Source organism: Opisthorchis viverrini (genome assembly GCF_000715545.1).
Source record: "Opisthorchis viverrini unplaced genomic scaffold opera_v5_336, whole genome shotgun sequence".
NCBI lineage: Eukaryota > Metazoa > Platyhelminthes > Trematoda > Opisthorchiida > Opisthorchiidae > Opisthorchis > Opisthorchis viverrini.
Window position 1 is genome coordinate 438,493 of NW_008751993.1, and position 24,009 is coordinate 462,501.

At 42.1% G+C, this 24,009-nt stretch overlaps 1 protein-coding gene across 1 annotated transcript; it reads right to left on the reverse strand.

The window, feature by feature from the left end:
- Positions 1–4,258: 4,258 nt before the first annotated feature.
- On the reverse strand, positions 4,259–23,876 carry T265_10115 (hypothetical protein; the record flags this gene model as incomplete). The annotated part of the gene is made up of 12 exons (XM_009176391.1): positions 4,259–4,360; positions 6,174–6,329; positions 6,548–6,673; positions 7,689–7,766; positions 8,953–9,042; positions 11,031–11,152; positions 11,955–12,087; positions 13,077–13,152; positions 17,646–17,725; positions 18,348–18,429; positions 19,198–19,295; positions 23,700–23,876. The coding sequence occupies 12 exons, from the start codon at positions 23,874–23,876 to the stop codon at positions 4,259–4,261; spliced, it is 1,320 nt and encodes a 439-aa protein (XP_009174655.1).
- Between the last annotated feature and the right edge of the window lie 133 nt (positions 23,877–24,009).

Genomic DNA, 24,009 nt, shown 5'->3' on the forward strand with positions numbered 1-24,009 from the left:
CACCGGTTTCGCCCTTCCAATTAGGGCTCATCAGGTGGGCGCAATCCCCGAATTTCCGTTAGCCTCATCACCTACTTCAACATAAATTGCACTGTTTTCGAGAAATACACTCGTTTGCAAATCAATTCGGTTTTAACGCGTGACTCAATTGAACCTCTCGTTTATGATGTCCTCCAGGTGAATGTGCTGCACACCGGCCTCCTCATCATTCGGTTGCCCAGATATTCCAGATATCGCATTATATATTCATAATGGAAACTATTCACAAATTTGCTGAAAACTCTTCTGCAGCCCGCCCCGGTTTTCGCCCATCCACTCTGTGCTCATCTGTTGGGCTCTTTCCCCGAATTTCCGTTAGCCTCATCATCTACTTGAACCCAAATTGCACTTTTTTCCAGTAATACACTCATTTGCATATCAATTTCGTTTTCGCAGAGACTGAATTAGTCTCTCTTTAGTCCAGTATACTCAACTTTCTCAAGTCGTTACTAGCAAACTTCCAGCGTCCTGGTTTTTTTTTGCACGAACTTTCTTCATTTCCACACCCGATACTTCCTCGAAACCCAAACTGAACCCGTTGTACAATGTCAATTTTTTATGGTGTTTTTTCGTAGACTCGGCATCTACACCATGTGGCAATTTATTTGCATTTTTCTAGGACCGACTCGAAAATCAGTCTGTATTAAGAATCATCACTACGTCTCATTGGCTTTCCTGTTTTGAGTTCTAAATTCAGATTGCCTGACTGAGTGCCTGGATATTTTGTCATCCGCAAATGATAGTGGAAGGCCATAAGAGAATCCCTTTCCTTTGCATCCACGATAAGGCGTCCACTTGAAAACTGATAACGCTGCAGCAATGCACAATCTGCGAAAACTGATGCTACACTGACGTGGTCGATGATGATCACGATGATGATGATGATGACGTCGATCCTCCGGATGATGACGATGATGATGCGAAATGATTGAATCATTTGATTTTCCCAACTTTCTCAGACAAGGGACACGACAAACCAACATGACACCAATTAGGCAGTTGCAGCTGTATAAATTTATAATGAATTTGGATGTGGATCCATGAACGAAGAACAATATGCGAGATTCGCACGTCATGCTTTGCTGTTCTGAATGGACCATGTCTAGTGTATAGTCTAGTCCGAGATTCTAAGAGGGGAACCATATTTTATTTATTTAGCATCATCAATCAAGCTCATTAAGTGCCATTTTATTTGGATAACAGTTCTACGGCTGTTTGCAAACGCCAAAGTCCGAAGAAATCTTTTGTTACAAGGCGGTATTCAGTCAGTTCCAAGAGCAATCCATCACGACCCGGAACTGGTTAGTTCGGCGCGACTTGAATGACAGTGCTTTGGCACTGACTCACAGATATTCCTTTGTTATATGGAGGGCTTGGGGAGGGTTGTCAAACATCTGGCACACGTGTCAAACCGGAGTTCCGCTCTAAGATCAACATTTGTTACGGCTAGCCCTGTACATTATGGAGATTATAGTAATCAACTTTATGGGATTTCGTTATTCAGTTTCAGACACTGACCGACAGATGTGGTTTCCAACCGGCTGACAGGTTCCACAACTACACTTGGGTGGATGCCGCCCCATTTTGACTAATATCATGAGAAAACAGTGGAACATTTGTTGAAGATTTCCCCTTTGAAATTTGGGGCTACTTATGCACAGGAACTGAGAATCATTGTTAAGACGTTTCATCCATACTGCGGATCATCACTAGTGAGCATCTCACGAAACTCCTGGTAGTTTCGGACCGAAAGCGTGACGGCCCGGCTAGTGGTTTCAGCACTTAACCTTTTGGCTGATCGTCAACATGATTTTCCCTCGCTGAAGCAAGACCAAGCGCCACGGTTACAGACAGTGGGTCGGGAATGTGAAACTCTCTCATGCACCTTTTCTATGAAAAACAGAATAAACTTTTTCTTCTTGGAAGCGCCCTCCCGAACTTCCCCGGATATTCACTGACTATCACGCAATTATAAACTAATGCTGTAAATCAATTCATTAAATTCCGCAATAAATCACCCTCCATTGGATCAAGGCGGAGTTACATGAAAACCACATGACATTTGCATTCCCCAATCAGTAGATTAAACCGTTACACATTTTGTCGCTTTACAGGTCGCTTGCGTATCACCGGTTTCCATTTTTGTGAAAGATTAATAGCTTAGTTGTCGCTGCAGGCCTTATTTGATTACTCCGACAAATCAGTCTGACACCATTGATATCTCCCGATTCTTCCTCTGGGGGATCGCCTTTGATGGTACATCAAAAGAAGGATAGTCTTTCGAGAGAGTGGAGATAGTTGCAAATTTGGCTGAGATAATGAATTCATGTACAAAGAACATCACCAATTTTATCCCGGCTTGTTTGACTGAGAACTGCTCTGCAAGCCGCCCAATCTTTTCTCTTATTTCCAGGAGGTCGTTGCAGTTGTTCTACAAGGTTATGATCAGTCGCCCAAAGATGTTCCTGTCATTTGTCAACAAATTTCTCTTTCTGTTCAAAAGTGATGCAAAAATTTTAAATTTCGTTTCAATGGTTAATTTGCTAAACTATCGTTAATTTTAGAATTCCACGGCCACAAAGATGATTGGAATCAATAGACATTATCACATGTTTCGTAAATCGCTGCACTTAGCACGAATCGTTCTTTTGGGTGAAGGTATGCTCAGCAATTTTTAGTGCAACACGATATTACTGGGAGGGTTCGTGTAAAAAACTAGAAAATTAGAAATGGGTGATTCATTTGCAGTGACGTAACACTCAAAAGGTACACGAAATTTGAGAGTTACGGTCGATGTTGATGGGTGTTCACCAACGCCTATTGGACAGCCTGGATCAATTCCAGATAGTGCCCCTTGAATTGTCGCGGGGCCGTCGTAACTTTCGCACACGCACGCATTCTTGTTTGGAATAAACCTCTTGTGTAATAATATCGGTAGGCTCTTTCTGGCACCAAGAACTTGACTTCAAACAGAGGTTGTTGGCGACAACCCGCCTCAAACGACCGCTCAACTCTGTGCGTAACCGAACCGATCAGATTACATTTTGGGTCGGGGCGCTGCCCGGATTCTCAGCCTCTGATGTTTCGTTTGTAAGCTGTAGGGCGCGGTGAACTGTCCGGATGGAACACATTCCTTAGGATAGATGAGAATGCTAACGCTCAGTACTGCTAACTACACAGAGTCGCAACACCAAAAGACACTAGGGCGAGAATCCATTGTCATTGGGTTGCCTATCGCCAGTGACTTTCAGTCAGTAGAACTAATAACCAACTAGCCAATGTCGTCGTGTTTTGTGTTGAAGGTATATAGTGGTCTGCCTTTAACAGAGGGTATGTTACCGGCCCTAAACACCATATATTTCAGCACATTGTAGAACTGTTTGAATACTGTATTCCACAGTTCACACAAAAACGTCCATCGCACTTTGTGGGTTGACATGTCTAATCAACCTCAGAAGATTGTCCAATACGGAATTTGTTCTTTGGACTCAAGAGGGGCATCTGTGGAAAGTGTAAATCAACTGTCCCACCACACCTAATCGGTGGCGTTGATTCGTCTTTGATGCATTAATCTGCAATTCTCTATCAACCTCGTTTTAATTGAACACCTCATTTCACGCCTATCTAATGAAACCCCGAAAGGAGGGACCGGTAGTTAGTTGTTAAAAAGTATTCGGTGAAATTACGAGCAGAAATAAAATATCAAGTTGCCAGGGTCGTAAGAAAACGACTGCATGAACAGATAAATCCAAATAACGAGTCTTCTTTAGACAAACTGGCACCGTCCTGACCAATTCGCTGAAGCATCTGATGCAGTTCTGAATTGCTGCATAAGTAGTTATTCAATGGACATTGATCTGTTTCACAATGCATCTGCAGTAGGGTTGGAGTAAACAAGGGAAATGATTGGAATTTGAGTAGTGTTTTAAATCGCCGGCCCGGAAAGTGTCCTAGTTGGGTTGTTCGACCCAGCTATCATCATACATCCTGTGAACAAATCATGAAATCGCACGTCAGATTTGTGAAATCGTCTTCATGTGTTCAGAAAACCTGAGAATCCGGACAGTTTTACATGAATTCTTTCGGGATTAAACGAACCATTTTTCACCTCCAATTTGATGAAAAATATAAACCATGCCTTTAGTGATATCAGAACGCGACACGGACCTGTTGCAATACATTTTATTTTTGAAACGTCACGCAACAGCGTGCGTGCCCTTTAGCAGCATACGCTGTGGACCGACTCGATGAGGGTTTCGGCCTCGTACCCAGCTTCGCACAGCTCCATTAGATGAACTGTGTACTGAGCTACCTCTGGAAACTGAATGCAGATCGATAAGAGAATCTAAGTTAGGAAATCAGTCTAGCGAACTAAAGAATCACCACGCATACGACGGACCGAGGATATTAAATGTCAAGCACATGTTTGGACCAATGACTAGGGATGCTATCAAACGAACAGGAAGGTGTGATCACGCAAAATTTAGCCTAACGTACACCAACGAATTTCGGCATTCCTGAGAAAAAGTGTAAATTATGCTGAAGAGTGGGGAAGACTCTCTGTGAGACACACTGAAGGTCGAGCGGATACTGGACCCGATATTAGAAAAAAGTCATTTATGGGAGCTGTTGTGGAGTATCAGCATATCTGAATTTCCGACATTTCGGAGCATCTTGATGAAAACTCTCCCATCACTAGCAGAGAATACGTGGATGAAAGAAACTGCGTCAACGCCGCGAAATAAATTTTGCAATACTATTTTGACATTTCACCCTCGTTTTGGGACTCGGCAGGTAGTATTGTAGTTTCCATCAATCTCATGTTCTGTTCAAACCCCAAGTACACATATATTGAGGAATGCTCCCAAGACAAGAGAAACAAACGAATCCCGGTGAAGCTCGCCAATGATGCTTCGCTTCAAAGGAATGCTCAACTGAAACGGAAGTTTGACGGGAACTCAGGAAGTGCACCAAAATGACGAGAAATAACTGATGACGAGAGTGGCACAAGTGGTCGTGAGCTGCCAGAAACCTCACGCCAACCAACTAAATAGTGACGATATGACTGCTGATCCTGCTGAGCAAATAATGTAGTATTTGAAATTGTGACGATCATCCATGTTAAGATAGGATTCTGGCTGCAACTGCTGACAATTCTGAATTTAAAGAAAGAAAAACCTATCGAAACGGTTTTAGGAAATCTGAAATCAGTCAAACAACCTTGTTTGTCGATAGTTAACCAAAGTTATAAAAGTTAGTCATCCGAAAAGGGAAGTGTCTGGGTTGTTTTACATGTGCATTTCAGTAAACGTCCTATATAGAGAATGGTTTTTGTGAGGTTCATTAACAGATCTTCGAACCACTGGAACCATGACACAGAAAAAATGGAATAGAAACATCAACATGAACTTGAGCTTATCCTTCCACCGTTTTCGTCGCAGATTTCCGTTGGTTGGATGTCAATTTGTTCGCTCAATGTTCCTCGAAACTGTTCGATTTGAATAACAATACTAGTAACTTTTGCCAGATTAGCTGGCCAAATGTTGCTTCACCACACACATATGGACCCAAGTCACGACTGTCCCGTGTCACTTCCGATGAAAATCTTTCTGTCGTGGTTATCGGTTTAGACCAGCTGGGTGTTCATTCATGACAGGAAGGTCAAAAGAGCCTACCGGACGATCAAAGAAGCTGAACTGAACTCACCTAAACTGAAGTAAAATGAAATGAAATGAAGACATCTTAATTCAGCTGCTGTCAATCTTGGTTCATTTACATTTACACTCCAAGTAATTGGATAGGTTATTCCAGAACACGTCGGATTGTTTTTTATTCTGATTAAACCGCATCACTTCCCGCGTTCTATGTTCCACCTTGGTGATAGCGGCATAGACATAAACTTGCTTCGGAAACTCACCCACCACCTCTTGAAAACCATGTTTCGAAATGACCATCAAAAGACAAGAAAAGTACGATATTGCTAGTGATGTCAGTACCAGATTTGCCCCGAATAGCCTACCGAACAGGTATTTTGCTTGCATTGATTCTCGTCTGCGGCCAAGGGTGAATGCAATGACCGATAAGGAATAAATATTTTTTCACGCATGTTTGCGCACAACACAAAGTCAACTCACCTGCTGAATTGTGAAGCATCGCGTCTGGAAATGGCCAAATACTGCCTTGAAACACCTGAGCTCATCCCTCCTGGACAAGCTCTTTACCGTCGGCTTATGGTGGATCATCACATCCATGACGATGTCGTATAACGTCTCCTTGACGACGTGGCGAAGCTATGAATAGTGAGAGGAATAGTTGTGGAAGATTGTCGTGAGACTTCAAAATGTTTCATTAAATGGCCGCTAAAATACTAAATTGATTATGGTTTGCCCGCTCCCGTGCATCATCAGCAGGCATTCTGCACTGAACAAATCAATTCTCATCCATAATGATCTTCATATCGTGCAATTAGTTGCTTTTCTGAGACGATTTGTAAAAAAAAATTACAAACCTGAAGTGCACGTTGAAGGTTTCGCCAAGCAGTTTCGTGTTCTTCCTCGGTTGCCGCCTCTATCAGGCATCGAGATATTGAAAACAAATGCACACGGGGAGCTGGTTTCCTATCTGCAACTTTCGGCTGGAACGAAGAAAAAGTTTCGTGTCTTCCTCGGTTGCCGCCTCTATCAGGCGTCGAGATATTGAAAACAAATGCACACGGGGAGCTGGTTTCCTATCTGCAACTTTCGGCTGGAACGAAGAAAACAATTATGCAACATATACCGACAACGGGAGCTCTGTAAATGCCGCTGGGAGAAATGTCTTCCTCGACCACTCACCATTGAGGAGAAACTACCGGTCTACCTACCTACCGACCTAACTACCTACTTACGTACCTACCCACCTAACTACCTATCTATCTATCTATCTATCTATCTATCTATCTATCTATCTATCTATATACCACTCTATACATGAGCCCACCAGTTAAGATGTCCATCTTTACGTCTGCTTGACTGTCAATGTTATATATATCTGACAATTTTCTGTCCATTCATCTACCTGCTTCTCGGTCTTTGTGTGAATCGCTCTGGAATTATGTATATATGTATTTACGTATGAGTAAATTTAGGTATGCATGTTTGCCTCTTTATGTGTAAGTGTATGTTTATGTATTTTTTATGCGTCACTCTATCCGAGAAGCTGACAATTATGTGGCGGACCGGGTATTACATAGTTCATATTTGTGCACCAGTCACCTTGTTCTCACTATCGAATAAGGAGTAGTCCTATGGTAGCATGACTCATGTACCCAAATTTTCTGAATAAAACTGACAAAACTTAACTAAAGTAAATTCCTCTAGACGGTGGAAGTAACACCTATTTGGGAAACGAAATACAGAGCCTGACTAATACGTAGATTGTACGAAAAGGTAAGTGCCTTCCCTCAACACGAAGGACTGTGCTGCTATTGACTCGGATGATGGGAAGCGCTTCTGCGTCTGAACTGATTGACACGATCGATTACAAAGCAGCCCAACGTCCTAAGCTACCATTTGACTTCCGAGTGGTACTTGGTTACCTTCACATATTATGGCAAGCAAGGGTTGTTAAAATGGACAATATAAAACATAGAAAATTGCTTGAACACATACTGCTTTGACCACATCATTTCGCTGCATCAGTAGATCATAGTGACCTTGGAACTTTCCAACTGGGAGACTTCCCATCGCCTGGAATGAACAACAAAGACTCACCGTTCAGGTCCATGAGGGAATTAAAAATTACACTGCCAATCTGCGATGAAGACCAGAGTGCAACATCCGATTTACTGGCGTACATTTTGAATGTACGCTTGATAGTAGACGCTAGTTCAGAAAGCAGTGAGCTCCCTCCGTTTTGTTGCCTGTCACCTACTAAAATTGCGTAAATTAATTCAATGCACAAACCAAGCTTTCCGACATCTCGGGAATACTAATTGAACGAAATCATAGAATCACTGTTTTTAACAGAGCAGGTTTTATTGCCACACAAACTATTCGGCAAAAAGTACAAATACATCGTTTCCCACTGATGTGCAGACAGAAATGGTTCTTGGGTTGCCTTGAAACCTGAATATCTGATTGAATCATATAATTCAGATAGAGAGTTTGTGAAACTCTTCGTCAGTTTCTAAAGTTTTAAATTGAATCGCACCACGGTGAATCTGTGACGTCCTCATATCGATCGTTTGTAACCGTGTCATTGTGCACTTTTGCTCTGGGCCGCAAAGCAGAACTTTAGCATTCGATTGCATATTCCGCCCCTTTGAGTGAAGCCAATTTGTGCCGAGAAACCGAGAATCATTTTATAGGCATCTGATCCCCTATTGGGAGTCAGAAGCAGTGCGCATCTCACTTCAGCAGGTGATGAGGAACCGGCGGCTTTCCGGAAAATGACTGAATACTTAACTCTTCGACCACAAGGGGTTCATCAGCATTGTGACTGGCTCTCACTTAGCACGCAGCGTCGCTCATCGCTCAATCAAGGAAAACCTCAGCACGTGGCGACCTGTAGGATTACTCCACGAATAAAAACTTCTCAGATGAGAGTTTCAGTCATCGTGTAAATTTATTCTCCCCTGAGTTACCCGCGGATGATTCATGTGGATATGAGTGCCTTCTATTGAGCACGAGGTCTCCACGGCCAAAGCCTGTTTATCCAAAAGATGACACTGGCTAGGCTGGCATATCTAGATACCTGGACTAGCTGCGTTGCTGAAATTCATCTATGAAACATGGAGTCCCTTGTAAACTTTTTTCAACCCTGACCGCCATCTTTCAGTAATAACGAAATACAAGTGTCATCTCGACAGATGCACTCATTTTCATAACAGTTTTGTTACTCAGCAGAATCTCTCCGCGGCATCTTGTGACTCACCATATCACCGTACTTCATCACGTGACTAGCTGCTGTCCTCTTTTTCACCTCCTCGTATTGTTGTTCTAGTGTACGCTTTTTCAGGTCACTCTGTGCGCCGGAGGGGATGAATGGGTGAAGCAGACGGATCAGCTTACGCAATTTTAAGATGGACCCAATAAAGTCAAAACAAGTGAAACCATTAGAGGTAAGGAAAACAAGTTATGGGACGACACATACTACTGCCAAACAGGTGATCATTCCACTGTTCCAAGACATCGTACACGTACAATGCAACATTTTCGTAGAACCATTGATTCCCCTCTGTCCACTTCTTGGTTTATGTCTCTCCGGACTGTGTATGGATTACAACACTTCTCTCGGCATCGTCTAATCGAGCATGCATAACATATGACCACGTCAACTTGATTTGCAATGTTGGATGAATTTGTGGAAGGAAATATTGCGTGCTAGGGCAATGTGTGAATATTAGTTATTTAATATTAGGCAGAATACGCGAGAAAATAGGAGGACTTAAATTGCGATACCGTGACACCGGAATGGTTGTCTATTCAAAGGAAATTGCTGCATACTTTGTTTAGTGCTTCATTTCGACAGATTTTTTGAGAACAGTGTTCAGGAAGTCCATCGTTATCATCTTCATCATGAGCATTAGCATCATCCTAAGCGAATTATCAGTGTTTGTAGCTGGTACTTATGCTCGAGTGTCTTTTTTCGGGTATTCGGTGTGCAGAACATTCCGCGTGCGTAAAACATGGCCTAGCCAACTTGCAAAGTTAATTCTGACGAATCACAATGCACTCCGCTCTAGCAGAACGCTATACTCATAAGCATGTTAGGGATTTGAGGCTTTGGGTTGATCATTATCATCATTATTATCAGCTTCCGTTTTCAAGATTCACGCTTCCCTGTGTGCATGCAAAATTCCTCTGAGGTCTTATTAAAAAGAAGAGAATCAAAATGGATGGGAAAGTGACTTGTTACTTGCCTACAAAAATCACGACAACTATTTACATGCAGCCACATGCACTCACCCTGGCGATCTAAATTGAAAGTGACAAGAAGTACTCCAATGACATTGATACCAAGGCATACTTTGCAGCGTCTCTAACAAGTACGAGTGAGAATCAGGCGGTATCTAATCAAGGGACTGAGTTATACTGATAACATTCAGACTTTCGACAACAACTTTCATATCTTTCGTCGAGGTCACATGCGGAACTGATCGGAAGGCGAGTGAGAACTTTTGACATCCAACCAATGGTCTCATCATTTTGGGGCTGCGGGGGTCGAGTTTGCTGGATTTAAAAAAAATTCTTCATGACTGAAAAGAAAGTTGGAGGTGGCTGTGTCGGTTGGAGGGCGCTGATCGTTGTGGTGTGGTGGTGGCTGAAAGTAGTCATTTACGGGAATAAATGGTTTTAAAAGAATAACCACCAGTCTCATAAAAATTGCCATAAAACTGATGTAAATGTTTGCCAGTACGGGGCGGGTCAGCGATGCAAGCTAGACCAATCCAGAAAGTAAACATTTCACAACGTTATTCCGCGTGCTCTTTCGTATGCTAAGGTTGAATTTTGCAATGAGTGGCGGAACCTTCAAATATTATGTTGCAGCGTATGCAACATACTGAGACATATTAGCGTTTTGATTGACAGCTCAATAGACACAAGCATCGATGTGCAAGACTCATCATCATCATCATCATCATCATCATCATCTTCATCATCGACAGCATGCATGAGTGTTCAACACCGATGCTTCACTGCCGTAATCTGCAAGACTAGGAGATGCTGATCAGCATACGTATGAACCGCGAGGAAGCAGGGGGTTACAAAAGTCAAGATAAAACCTTGGGCCGAGTGTTCACAGATGTCAAATGTATCTGCCGACTTGCAGAAACCTCAGCTTCTGCTGTCACCCGAAGATTAACACTTACTGCGACAGTGTGGCTAACTCATTGGAAATAAAAATAATGGGTGGTTAACAAAACCAAATGGACCACCACTGGGTGTTGCCGACCACAGAATTATCTATTTACAACCGACAGGCTTATCTGCAACAGTCATAAAACTCACGTGTTCTGAATCGGTAATCCAGGCATACGAGTATTCGGTCGCTAGACAAACACCGATTCGCTTATCCTCACATAAAACAGCCCAGCTTTCTTCGTTCTCGTTGGCTGATGTTGTCACGTAGACTGCAGTTTTAAAAGTGGAAACAGTAGATAGTATAGATGAATATCTAAAACGTGTGAAAAAGTGGGTAAATTATTGGCGAGCTCGTAGTGTTACAGAAATCGTGAGACTCCAAAAATTCGAATATTAGCACAGTAAACTGCCGTTCGCTGAAAAAACCTTTGACAGAACACTATGATTTTCACGCTTCGTAGGGTCGGTCTGGAAGGAGCAGTCCTCGAGTCTCCACCAATCATAATCACTTCTTGAAACCAGACTCGACGGACCTCGTCAAACATGGTTTGGTCGGGCCGTGAAAACTACATCAGTATGTAGACACATAACATAATTTTCCTCTGGTAAAACTCCATCAGCCTCGATCACTGACGAGATTGGTAAAACGGTGGTAACGTTACTGGTATTATAGCTGCTGTTGGATCCAAGAAAATGTACTTTCTATAAAATATTCACGCTTCATTTCTAATTTACCAATACTGTATCCACGTGGTTGCAACGGAAGGACCCAAATAGCACAGGTGTTGCACCGATATTATAGGGACTTCTTTAAACCAGCTGAAACTAGGTCAGCATTCGATGACGTTATTCGGTAAAAGTAGGGTGTTGTTCACTATCCGGCTAAAGTCTTCTTGGCGATGACCAAAAAACACTTCCATTCACGGATCATAAAAGAACAAGCAGGAACCATGCATGAAGCTTCGTTTTGTTCTATTGGCCAGTGCGGTATTTTAACCATATGTGGGGTAAATTGTGGATGCTATTTCACAGGATCCCCACGAGTGTCAACCAAAAAATTACGCTACTTACTTCCCACATTTGGAGGAATAAGACCCATGAACATGGAGCCAGAGTAGCAAGCATCCATGTAAAACATGAGTTTGTTATACTTTTTCTTTGCATGCAAGTGGAGGAGAATATCGTTCAATTCCGCAACAGTGAGCTGTCGCAATGCAAAAAGGGAAATTCGTGAGCTCGAACGATTATAATTGAGAGATTAATGAGTTTTTGAAAAGCCAAATGGATACTCCTGTACCACGTGACCGTATTTTAATGAATGCAGCCTTGCGTTAAGTAAATTGCAACAAAAGTTTAGTACTGCATGTTGAGAAGTGAAATGACATCCTGTAAGTCAAGACAATCTGTGGAGAGACGTCTAGCCCTAATCATATTAGACGAAATGTTAATGATTTCCATTGAAATAAAAAATTTCAAATGTCGTCCCACTACTTACACACTGTAATCAGTACAGAAGAAACAATGAATGGCTTTAGTATATGAGTTGTCATTCCAGTAGTAAGTCACCAGTGATGTGGTTCCCTAGACTGAGGGATGAGCGACGGACAAATCAGGCTGCCGGTTGACCGCCCTTGTCCGAACAGTCATTTTTTGCAACCGTCATGCGCATCCCTGGTAATTCCCAATAAGTATGAAGCAGTTATACATTGCTCCCCGGCTTTCCATCACAGACTGCAATTTCATACATAGTATACGAGGACCAATTCATATTAGCAAACATTCGCGCTGTCTCTCAAATAGTAAAAATAAGAACATTTGTCTTCGTCCCATCTACGCCTCATGAGTGACCGTATACAACCTGCATCTTCGTTTGTTGTACCTACGCTTGTTCAACTGTCTAAAGGGATCAACCGCTGGATCATGTGAATTAAGTCACCCTGAACTCAGCAAAAGGAAATCTATGTAACATTATTAATATAGACCTTTACGCGGCCTGCCGAACTTGACAGTTACCGACGCCCGAACGTCGTAGCTTCCCTTCCATCATTCGGTGGTTGTGTATGCAGTTGTAACTATACACATATTTATGAGGAACCACGTGTGACTATTCGTCTCTTCACATTGTTGACAATTTAGCCTCCTTTTGAGTGGCTGTGTGTGATGACCGTGGTTATCAAATTTATTGGAACTTACATGTCCTTCCGGGAACGTAACAAAATTGCGGAAACCATGGCCAGAGAAGTAGATGAAAAGGTTGTCATCAGGACCGCTGCCAGTAGACGGGAAAGTTAAGGTTTTCTTGAAGATCAGTTTATTGGGCGGCGCTTTTGCGCATCGAAATTCACAACAAAAAAGTCGCGGAAATGGAAATTCGATCGTAATATCCCCAAAATTATGTTTTTTTTCCATGAGTCGCAGAAGACGGGTTGTAACGTAAGCGGCATTGTCCAACTGATGATCAAGGAAATCAGACGAGTGTAAAAAGTTCTACAGTTCATTTCTGTCTGTGGCGTAGGATTATGCTGTGTAAAAAAGATATGCACAATTTTGCGTCACTTATCCTCACATTTCCTGTGCGGTCTATCCGTCGAGCACTTTACACCAAGGAAGCAAATAGATAACGGGCGGGCACGTCAAAATATTGTTTGGTACACGCTACCGGATACAACGGGCTGGTAGATAAATATCCCATTAGTGGACTGTTTGCATGACCACATGCATTTAGGAAAGGAATATGGATTTTTTGAACGCCTGTTGGTTTGCTTTTGTATCACGCGAAACACTAGGTCCTTTGGCTTNTAAATTATTGGCGAGCTCGTAGTGTTACAGAAATCGTGAGACTCCAAAAATTCGAATATTAGCACAGTAAACTGCCGTTCGCTGAAAAAACCTTTGACAGAACACTATGATTTTCACGCTTCGTAGGGTCGGTCTGGAAGGAGCAGTCCTCGAGTCTCCACCAATCATAATCACTTCTTGAAACCAGACTCGACGGACCTCGTCAAACATGGTTTGGTCGGGCCGTGAAAACTACATCAGTATGTAGACACATAACATAATTTTCCTCTGGTAAAACTCCATCAGCCTCGATCACTGACGAGATTGGTAAAACGGTGGTAACGTTACTGGTATTATAGCTGCTGTTGGATCCAAGAAAATGTACTTTCTATAAAATATTCACGCTTCATTTCTAATTTACCAATACTGTATCCACGTGGTTGCAACGGAAGGACCCAAATAGCACAGGTGTTGCACCGATATTATAGGGACTTCTTTAAACCAGCTGAAACTAGGTCAGCATTCGATGACGTTATTCGGTAAAAGTAGGGTGTTGTTCACTATCCGGCTAAAGTCTTCTTGGCGATGACCAAAAAACACTTCCATTCACGGATCATAAAAGAACAAGCAGGAACCATGCATGAAGCTTCGTTTTGTTCTATTGGCCAGTGCGGTATTTTAACCATATGTGGGGTAAATTGTGGATGCTATTTCACAGGATCCCCACGAGTGTCAACCAAAAAATTACGCTACTTACTTCCCACATTTGGAGGAATAAGACCCATGAACATGGAGCCAGAGTAGCAAGCATCCATGTAAAACATGAGTTTGTTATACTTTTTCTTTGCATGCAAGTGGAGGAGAATATCGTTCAATTCCGCAACAGTGAGCTGTCGCAATGCAAAAAGGGAAATTCGTGAGCTCGAACGATTATAATTGAGAGATTAATGAGTTTTTGAAAAGCCAAATGGATACTCCTGTACCACGTGACCGTATTTTAATGAATGCAGCCTTGCGTTAAGTAAATTGCAACAAAAGTTTAGTACTGCATGTTGAGAAGTGAAATGACATCCTGTAAGTCAAGACAATCTGTGGAGAGACGTCTAGCCCTAATCATATTAGACGAAATGTTAATGATTTCCATTGAAATAAAAAATTTCAAATGTCGTCCCACTACTTACACACTGTAATCAGTACAGAAGAAACAATGAATGGCTTTAGTATATGAGTTGTCATTCCAGTAGTAAGTCACCAGTGATGTGGTTCCCTAGACTGAGGGATGAGCGACGGACAAATCAGGCTGCCGGTTGACCGCCCTTGTCCGAACAGTCATTTTTTGCAACCGTCATGCGCATCCCTGGTAATTCCCAATAAGTATGAAGCAGTTATACATTGCTCCCCGGCTTTCCATCACAGACTGCAATTTCATACATAGTATACGAGGACCAATTCATATTAGCAAACATTCGCGCTGTCTCTCAAATAGTAAAAATAAGAACATTTGTCTTCGTCCCATCTACGCCTCATGAGTGACCGTATACAACCTGCATCTTCGTTTGTTGTACCTACGCTTGTTCAACTGTCTAAAGGGATCAACCGCTGGATCATGTGAATTAAGTCACCCTGAACTCAGCAAAAGGAAATCTATGTAACATTATTAATATAGACCTTTACGCGGCCTGCCGAACTTGACAGTTACCGACGCCCGAACGTCGTAGCTTCCCTTCCATCATTCGGTGGTTGTGTATGCAGTTGTAACTATACACATATTTATGAGGAACCACGTGTGACTATTCGTCTCTTCACATTGTTGACAATTTAGCCTCCTTTTGAGTGGCTGTGTGTGATGACCGTGGTTATCAAATTTATTGAAACTTACATGTCCTTCCGGGAACGTAACAAAATTACGGAAACCATGGCCAGAGAAGTAGATGAAAAGGTTGTCATCAGGACCGCTGCCAGTAGACGGGAAAGTTAAGGTTTTCTTGAAGATCAGTTTATTGGGCGGCGCTTTTGCGCATCGAAATTCACAACAAAAAAGTCGCGGAAATGGAAATTCGATCGTAATATCCCCAAAATTATGTTTTTTTTCCATGAGTCGCAGAAGACGGGTTGTAACGTAAGCGGCATTGTCCAACTGATGATCAAGGAAATCAGACGAGTGTAAAAAGTTCTACAGTTCATTTCTGTCTGTGGCGTAGGATTATGCTGTGTAAAAAAGATATGCACAATTTTGCGTCACTTATCCTCACATTTCCTGTGCGGTCTATCCGTCGAGCACTTTACACCAAGGAAGCAAATAGATAACGGGCGGGCACGTCAAAATATTGTTTGGTACACGCTACCGGATACAACGGGCTGGTAGATAAATATCCCATTAGTGGACTGTTTGCATGACCACATGCATTTAGGAAAGGAATATGGATTTTTTGAACGCCTGTTGGTTTGCTTTTGTATCACGCGAAACACTAGGTCCTTTGGCTTTTATGGTACGAAGATGGTTGAAGGCAGTTTACCGCTTGAGCTGGTTTAATCAAATTGCAATTGAAACGGTGACACTCGGCCCTTTCCAAATCACACTCTGACCAGCATAATTAATTCAGCTTATGAAAATATCCCCATGGCGCATTCACTACTGAGAAACAATATTATAATCAAGATGAGACAAACCTATATTCCGAACACGGGCACCCACGTGGCCATATGTTCCGTTTGTTGTTCGTTGAACAAGAGGATGCCCATCTGTTCTCTGATCGTAGAAATAGGCTTGCAAATGTTCCGTCGCCAACCAACGTGACATCATGAGTGAATGGTTGGATCGGCAGTTCATCCATAACTCTCTGATATTATGCGTTGAGCAAGAGAGTGCCCATCTGTCCGCTGTATTCCCAGAATATGCCTAACGTCACATTCTGTCTGAAAATGTACTTGCTGTGTATGAACTGCATTCCCAGGAGTAGAGTATGTTGTGTCGGCGTACCATTTGTTCATGGTCTGAGTGATCAAGTGCCGATTTCTGTTGTGACACGGTCTCCTTCCTCACATTTGATTGGTTATCAATTCGACTTTTGCGTTTGGTAGTTCATTTTATTTGGTTAGTTCTGATTGACTTTTGTGCTGTAGCTAGATGTTTCGGAGTTTGTTTGAGTGTAGGCTCTTGCCGGTGATAACACTTTTCATTTTACAAGTGACTATATCGCCATAATTTACCTATTACAAAGGACATCTTTCCGTCTGCATCTCAAGGAACGACGTGCGGGATCGGAAAATCTTAATCGGTCAACACACACAAAGAATGAGTGACAACGGATAGGGCCGCAATTCCGATTCCACACACTGTATAGACGAGGGAAAGAGATATATATGATTTGTGAGTGACCACACGTTTTCCTACATTTGTAAGCTAGAGGCTCCAAGCATTTTCATATGTGGGTCAGGAAACCGTAAAAAGATTCTCAGAATAAAAACCGTGGTATTACCAAGCCACATGCAACCTAAGGCGAGGCAGATATTCTAAAAGCGGCGATACAGATTTGACGAACTACTATTCAACCAATCGAAAGGACTGCAGCTATGCTTCGATTGTCGATTATTCGTGTTTGAGGCAACACACTGAGCAAAAGAAAATCCTGAATCCGAGCGATGCAAGATCGACCGGCTCCAAGTCGCACAAAACCGGGAAGATATTTGATCACTCACAACTGAGCATATCAAAATATTTTCGAAACTTGTTAACAGTGGCATTTGATGCATATGCTATTATAATAGCACATAGTCTGGGACTGATTAGCCTTGTTTCTCTTGGAGTAAGTCAAAACTTTTAGAATGCTTTCTAGGAGCTTTACTTAAAGAGATTATGTATCGCGTAACTTACGGGAATACTAAACACGTGTTTTGTAAATCCGAAAAAGCTCAGCAGCCGCGCTAGAACCTCGGCTATGATCAACAAGTCAAGCAACAATGTCTACTTCCACGCGAACTTACCTTTTCAGCACCTTCTTCCCTTCTTCTTCAAGTCTTTTATCGCCTGTCATTACTTTCGTGAAGATATATGGTTTGACGTCCTGAAACAGAAAACACGCACAATCAGTAATTTCTGTGACATTGGTGTTTTCCACATTTATTTTACTCGCAGTAACGATCCATTTACAGTCTACCAAAGCATGAGAAATCCAGGGTCTGCTCTCTAACTTCACCCATACTTCTTTCGTGATGGTTCCTTAATGATGAAAACCTAAATCTTGATTTTGGATGAGGTTGACGAGCATGGCATTTGAATCAGACAGGTTTCCAAGACGAACTCCGATTGAAACAAATGGCCATCCTGATTCAGTGTCCATCGAATAGTGTTTGTCAATGGCGAATCCAGGAGGCAACACAATTCCCAGAAGATATTCGACACATAAATTTCATGAACGACCATCCGTATCTGGTTTTTTCAATGACACACACTGAACACCCGTGGTATTTCTTTTGACAAGAACGCTAGCTCGGAAGGTTGGTGTCGAGAACTAAACTGTGAAAATTCCGTTATTACAATTTCAAGTAAATTTGCCATTCTGTAATGTAGTAAAACTGCTTAGTCTGCCCTATATTTACTATTGTGTTTTTATACGCAGAGTCATATTACTTGCTCCTTGCGTAACACGGTGAACAAATTCATTTTATTGTCACACACGAACATACTTTTCCACGGTAGTCAATTATCACACCCTCGTAAACATCTTTGTGCTCGTAGTCGTGGAACACTTTGCCCTTGAACGGATTCCTGGAATAAAAGAATAAAAGCTGGCAATGTGACCTTTTGAAAGAGTTTAACATGGAGGTCAAATAGAAGGGATTGAAATGCCCGTAGTTTCCATTTGGAACCACATGGTGCACTCTAGCTGTAATGTTAACTGATTTATAGATCCCACAATTATTCCTGTAGGTAGACAACATAGAACGTCACACATTCCGTGTGAAAAGGTAATTCTCTTGTGCAAATATACAGTTAAACTCTCGTAGTAACAAATTCTATGAGCATACCCTCACCAAGTGCCCTTGAATGTAATTCAGTTAACCATTGAACGACTTTCGATTATTACAGCCTCTTAGCAAGAAAGATTCTTTCGAAGTTTTACGCCACCAAGCAATCGGCTGTATTGCAAAATGATGTCTGCAAGGTTGTCCGCTTAATACTTGCTCAAATTAATCAGCCAGCTGATGCCCTGAAACGGCATATTGGCATAGATGTTATTAATTTCAGAATACTGACAATCGTAATGAAGTTAAAGTTCCCTATTCACCGGCTAGGATAGACCGCAATGGTTGCACATTGATCTGGTAACGATTGTGGCGATTGCATCAGCGTAAATGACATGACAGTGTGTAAACTTTATGATGCATCCCGAGTAATGCGCAACCGCAATTATCTTCATGATTTGCATCCGTGAAACGTACGTCTCAAAAATGGCAGAATCTAAAGCTGAATAGAAAAAAACGATTCTCACATTTTGCTTAATATCAGATGCTAAAAATTGTGCGTGATGTTTACTTGGGATTGTTGGCAATATCGTCGTAGGCGAGGGTAATTATATTCTCTGCTGGAATTTTGTTTGCACGCAACATGTGATAAGCGTGATAAACGTTCGCCTGAAAATAAATATAAGTTACACGTGAACAAAGGGTAAAAATCAGAGTATGGCAGAAAGGCAAAACATGGCTAGCAGAGTGCCTAGCTTCGTGCACGCATGGTGGAGTATCAAACCTCCAAAAGATATTTGGATGCATTATCTCTGCCCAATATATTAGATGTAACATACTCGCATGTATCTCGTTTGAATCGGCGCGGCAACTAACTGGTCGTCATTTTTTGGCTGTTTTAGGGCGGAAAGACAATGTTTGGGACTTTTAATCACGATTGTATCATTATCTGAAGCCATGCTCTTTCAAAACGTCCACGTTCACTACGCAGTTGACGCATCGTTATTGAGAATTATCTGTAGTGTGAACCTCATGCTTCTTCGGAAAGCACCAAACCTCCTACTTCCCGCAAATTACCAGGCTGCGCCGATTGGTCTGGTTGTGGTGGTTTTATTTCTCCAAGGAAAAAATACCTCAAATCGTCGTAAGTATAGTCAATCTAAATTTATTGTTGATACTGTTTCGCTGCATTGGGTTTATCAGTTTCTTCGGACTTCGTTACAGGAGACAAGTTTCCATCATGGCTACTACGTCAGACTTTACAGAATGCTTTGTAGATAATCCGCTCGAATTAGTCACTCATATACCTCTTAGAATAATAAATAAAGTAAGTCAATTTTGCAACAAAATGGTGTAAATCCGGTGACGAAATTCATTCCGAAAGTGCATTCCTGACTCGTCCGGTAGAAACGCCTCCAATATTGGAAAGTGTTGCATATGGCTGTTATAGTGGCTGGATGGCCTCCACGGTCGTCAATCTTCATCACCTCTCAATGTCGTCGGGAGCAGCTGTTCATCCGCGTAAGAAAAAAATCAATCCATATTTTCCATCAGACCAATCTGTCTTCTCATATAAACTGAGCAGTGATAATTGTTGATCATGAGATTTTGAATCGGCTTTCACGACATCATCCAGCCTGATCACCATCGATGTATACTTTAAACATAGCAAATTCCTCACGTCGTTATGTGTAGCAAACTGATGGTGCCTCATTGACCAACAGATGGAGGTCGGTCTTTTCCTAGCCTACTGTTTCTCTAACCTAAAACTAGGATCATCATATAACCACAGATAACACCCTTGGCATTGAAAGATGTTTCACCCATGACCCCTGCGGATGAAGCAACCTACTGAAAGCACCCTCAGGATTGCTCCCATTCACCTGTTGTCACTATTGTCACTCGAAATGAAAATATACTGTATCTGTGTCTTTCAGAGAGAAATTCAACCTCACAGAGGCATGACGGTTTGTGCGCCTCAACAACCCACTGATTAGTGTATATACGACACTTATAAAGAGTTTCATATTTCCTGCCCAATAGGTTGTAGCTGCTTAGTTTGTGTTTGCGAACAGACGACTTCTCGGTGAAGTGTACTCCTCCTTAAACTGGTAGCACCAAAGCCTAAGTTCAATGATGAGTAAGCGGAAGAAACTGCAACTGAAGCATTCCTTTCCTCCTTCTCTCGCGTGTATCAGATATTTACGCTCCCCTAAACCGGTGGTAGCGACACCAACGTAGGCATATTTTTAATATCTGAGGGCTCCGTTTTTAATTCCATCGTCGTCAGTTAGGTCGCCACAGCCTTGGACCCTCCGATATTATTCATTAGATCATGTATGGATGTCTAATTTTTGCGCCGCATCCGTGTTCGCTGGGCAAGTTTCCCGTTCTACCGAAATGACGATTTAAATCCCAAAAAGTTTTCCGTACTGATCTCTACATTAGTTTCCGTTGCCTCTTAATTGCGCTCCTCTCCTGCGCCGCTGCTGCTTCATAAACAGGGGCTCTTAAACTGGAGCACCAAAGCCTAAGTTCAATGATGAGTAAGCGGAAGAAACTGCAACTGAAGCATTCCTTTCCTCCTTCTCTCGCGTGTATCAGATATTTACGCTCCCCTAAACCGGTGGTAGCGACACCAACGTAGGCATATTTTTAATATCTGAGGGCTCCGTTTTTAATTCCATCGTCGTCAGTTAGGTCGCCACAGCCTTGGACCCTCCGATATTATTCATTAGATCATGTATGGATGTCTAATTTTTGCGCCGCATCCGTGTTCGCTGGGCAAGTTTCCCGTTCTACCGAAATGACGATTTAAATCCCAAAAAGTTTTCCGTACTGATCTCTACATTAGTTTCCGTTGCCTCTTAATTGCGCTCCTCTCCTGCGCCGCTGCTGCTTCATAAACAGGGGCTGCTATTGTTCTAGTTCATTAGATGGTGATTGGATGGTCATCGGATGGTCTACGGTATTGATAGTAGCTTTCTGCAACACCTCGGTGAATAACCAGAAAATGCCTGTATATTACTGTGGTTGTCAATGACATGAATGCACAAGCAGTTGTACTTAGCAATTTCGTGACTCATTTGAGTGGATGCAGAACCGCAGTTGAAATGCACGGAGATAGTTACGTGTTAAACAGGGGCGGGAGTAACTTCCGGAACAACCTAAGGCGCCTTGCCCTATGGCGCTCCCTTACAAAAACCAACCTGAAGCACAGACGGACCATATCGCTATAAGCTATGTGTGGCGTTACTATTTATGAAACACCAGTGTACACACGGACCAAACGATTTTCCTTCGCTAATTTATGTTGCGCGATTGCTGCGTTCGAATGATGAACACATCTCAGGTGACTATTAGGAAGCTTTCGATACCTAAGTTTGAACAAGTATATCAGAATCAATATTAATGTCCCTCCCGGATATGGCGACTTCCGATGTTAACTATTGAAAAGTGCTGTCTTCGTGATGCTGGCCACACTCTTGTGGAATGGTGCAACAAATTAGATGAGAGTAATGGATCTGGGCCAACGATCTGAATTTCTGCGAAAATTGACGAGTTTCATCAAGGTAGAGAGCACAATATCACCCAACTAACTGTGTGACTTGTGGTATGCAAACATCACCTGCGTCGGTTGAGAAATTTGGTGGACCAGACAAGTCGAGGAAGCAAGAAACTCTTGGGGTGTGCTCTCCCTATGCCAGCCAATTCAAGCAACATACTCAAGGAGGCCTACCATGAGCCAAGCATTCACTGGTTACATGACAATTCATAAGACTAAATCTTTTTAACAACTAATTGACCGATTAAATGGAGCGTCTCTACTGGCGTCCTGACATTGTACGTGGAACCTGCAAAGGCTTTAGAAATATTCACACGCATGTTCTACCTAAAGAGTTATCAAGCTGCTGCTCTTGACCAAATCAGAATCACTCCGATTAAACAAAGGTAGCGAAGTAATTTGTCGTTGTTGGTCCAATTGATTTACTTTTCCTGGGCGAAAGAAACAGACTAAACAAGCTGATTCCATTCGATGAGGCCCTAAGTGGGTGTATCTGTTGGCGAATTAGCTTGACTTCTGTTGGGACAAGAATGTTTTCATTTACCTACTTTATGGCGTTTCACGTGTAAATTTGAATGCTATCCTAAGAACAGGAAGTGGGATTCCAGGCTTCCAGGGGTTATGTGAACCAAGCCTTTAACTTTCGTCAAGTGTCAGAACAATGACTTGCCTACACACTAAATCTTATTATTGGACACAGACACATTCAATATGCTTAACTTTTTGCATACGATTCTCACATAACCCCATGCAAATGAGGCACGAAGTAACGGATGCGTTTAATCAGAGTGGCGTTCACACGATCTTACCAAGTAGCGTACAATTATTTCCTCATATTGCATGTCAATTCCGGTGCTCTCGGAATTGATGTGTTTGGTGTAACAATTGATGTCGCTGCAACGAGAGTGGCCTTTTTTGTGATTTCTGAGCCACATTTTGTTAATCAGGTCACTCTAATTTACGGTAATGCGAAATTTTGGAGCGTCACACTAACATGATTAAGTCACATAGCAAGCTGGTGCTTGAAGATCACTTAATTTCTCGAAATTTCAATTTTTTATGCAAGAACACCCGGTACTCGCGGTCAGTTATTTAAACTAACATAACTCAACATAAAACACTCATCGTGACGATGTTTGCCTCCGACTAACGTGAATCACGGTATGGACCTCAGTAACATCTGATTTTCTTAGGTCGTTGGAATCCACCCCACACAGAATGAAATATCGTAGCACGACAACTATCTGCTGTCGAAAACGAATACTGGGCAAGAAATGTGGACCTATTAGATGTTGATTTGACCAACCATCTTTTTCAGTGAAACAACAGTGTCATATAGCTAATAGCTAATAGATAATAATAGATAATAGACAATAGATATAATAATATAGGTAGAACACAAGTGTTTGGGGTGCCAGTCGTGTGAAGTTCCCCTTGGAAAAACATTTGATGTGGACTTTAGAAAAAAGTTGGAAATCGAAACAATGAAAACAACGATAGAAACATACTTGATGTCGATAATTTACCCAAGTGTGGGAAGCAGCGACGAGGACAACCCAGTTCTTTGACGGCTTGTTGTTAAACATCAATGACAAATTGTGGACACCGGCGGCTTCCAAACATGCTACGCGGTCGATGCAGAAAAAGAACGCAAAAAGAAGCGGAAAACGTCGCATCATATCCATTCTCACTTGAAGATTTATCTACCTGGGATTTTATACTGTACGGTCGCTGTGAATCGAACTTCGCCCTGAATATGTATGGCAACGGTGTGAAAAAGCTATCCACCACAAATCTAATTGCACTCCGGTACAAAGT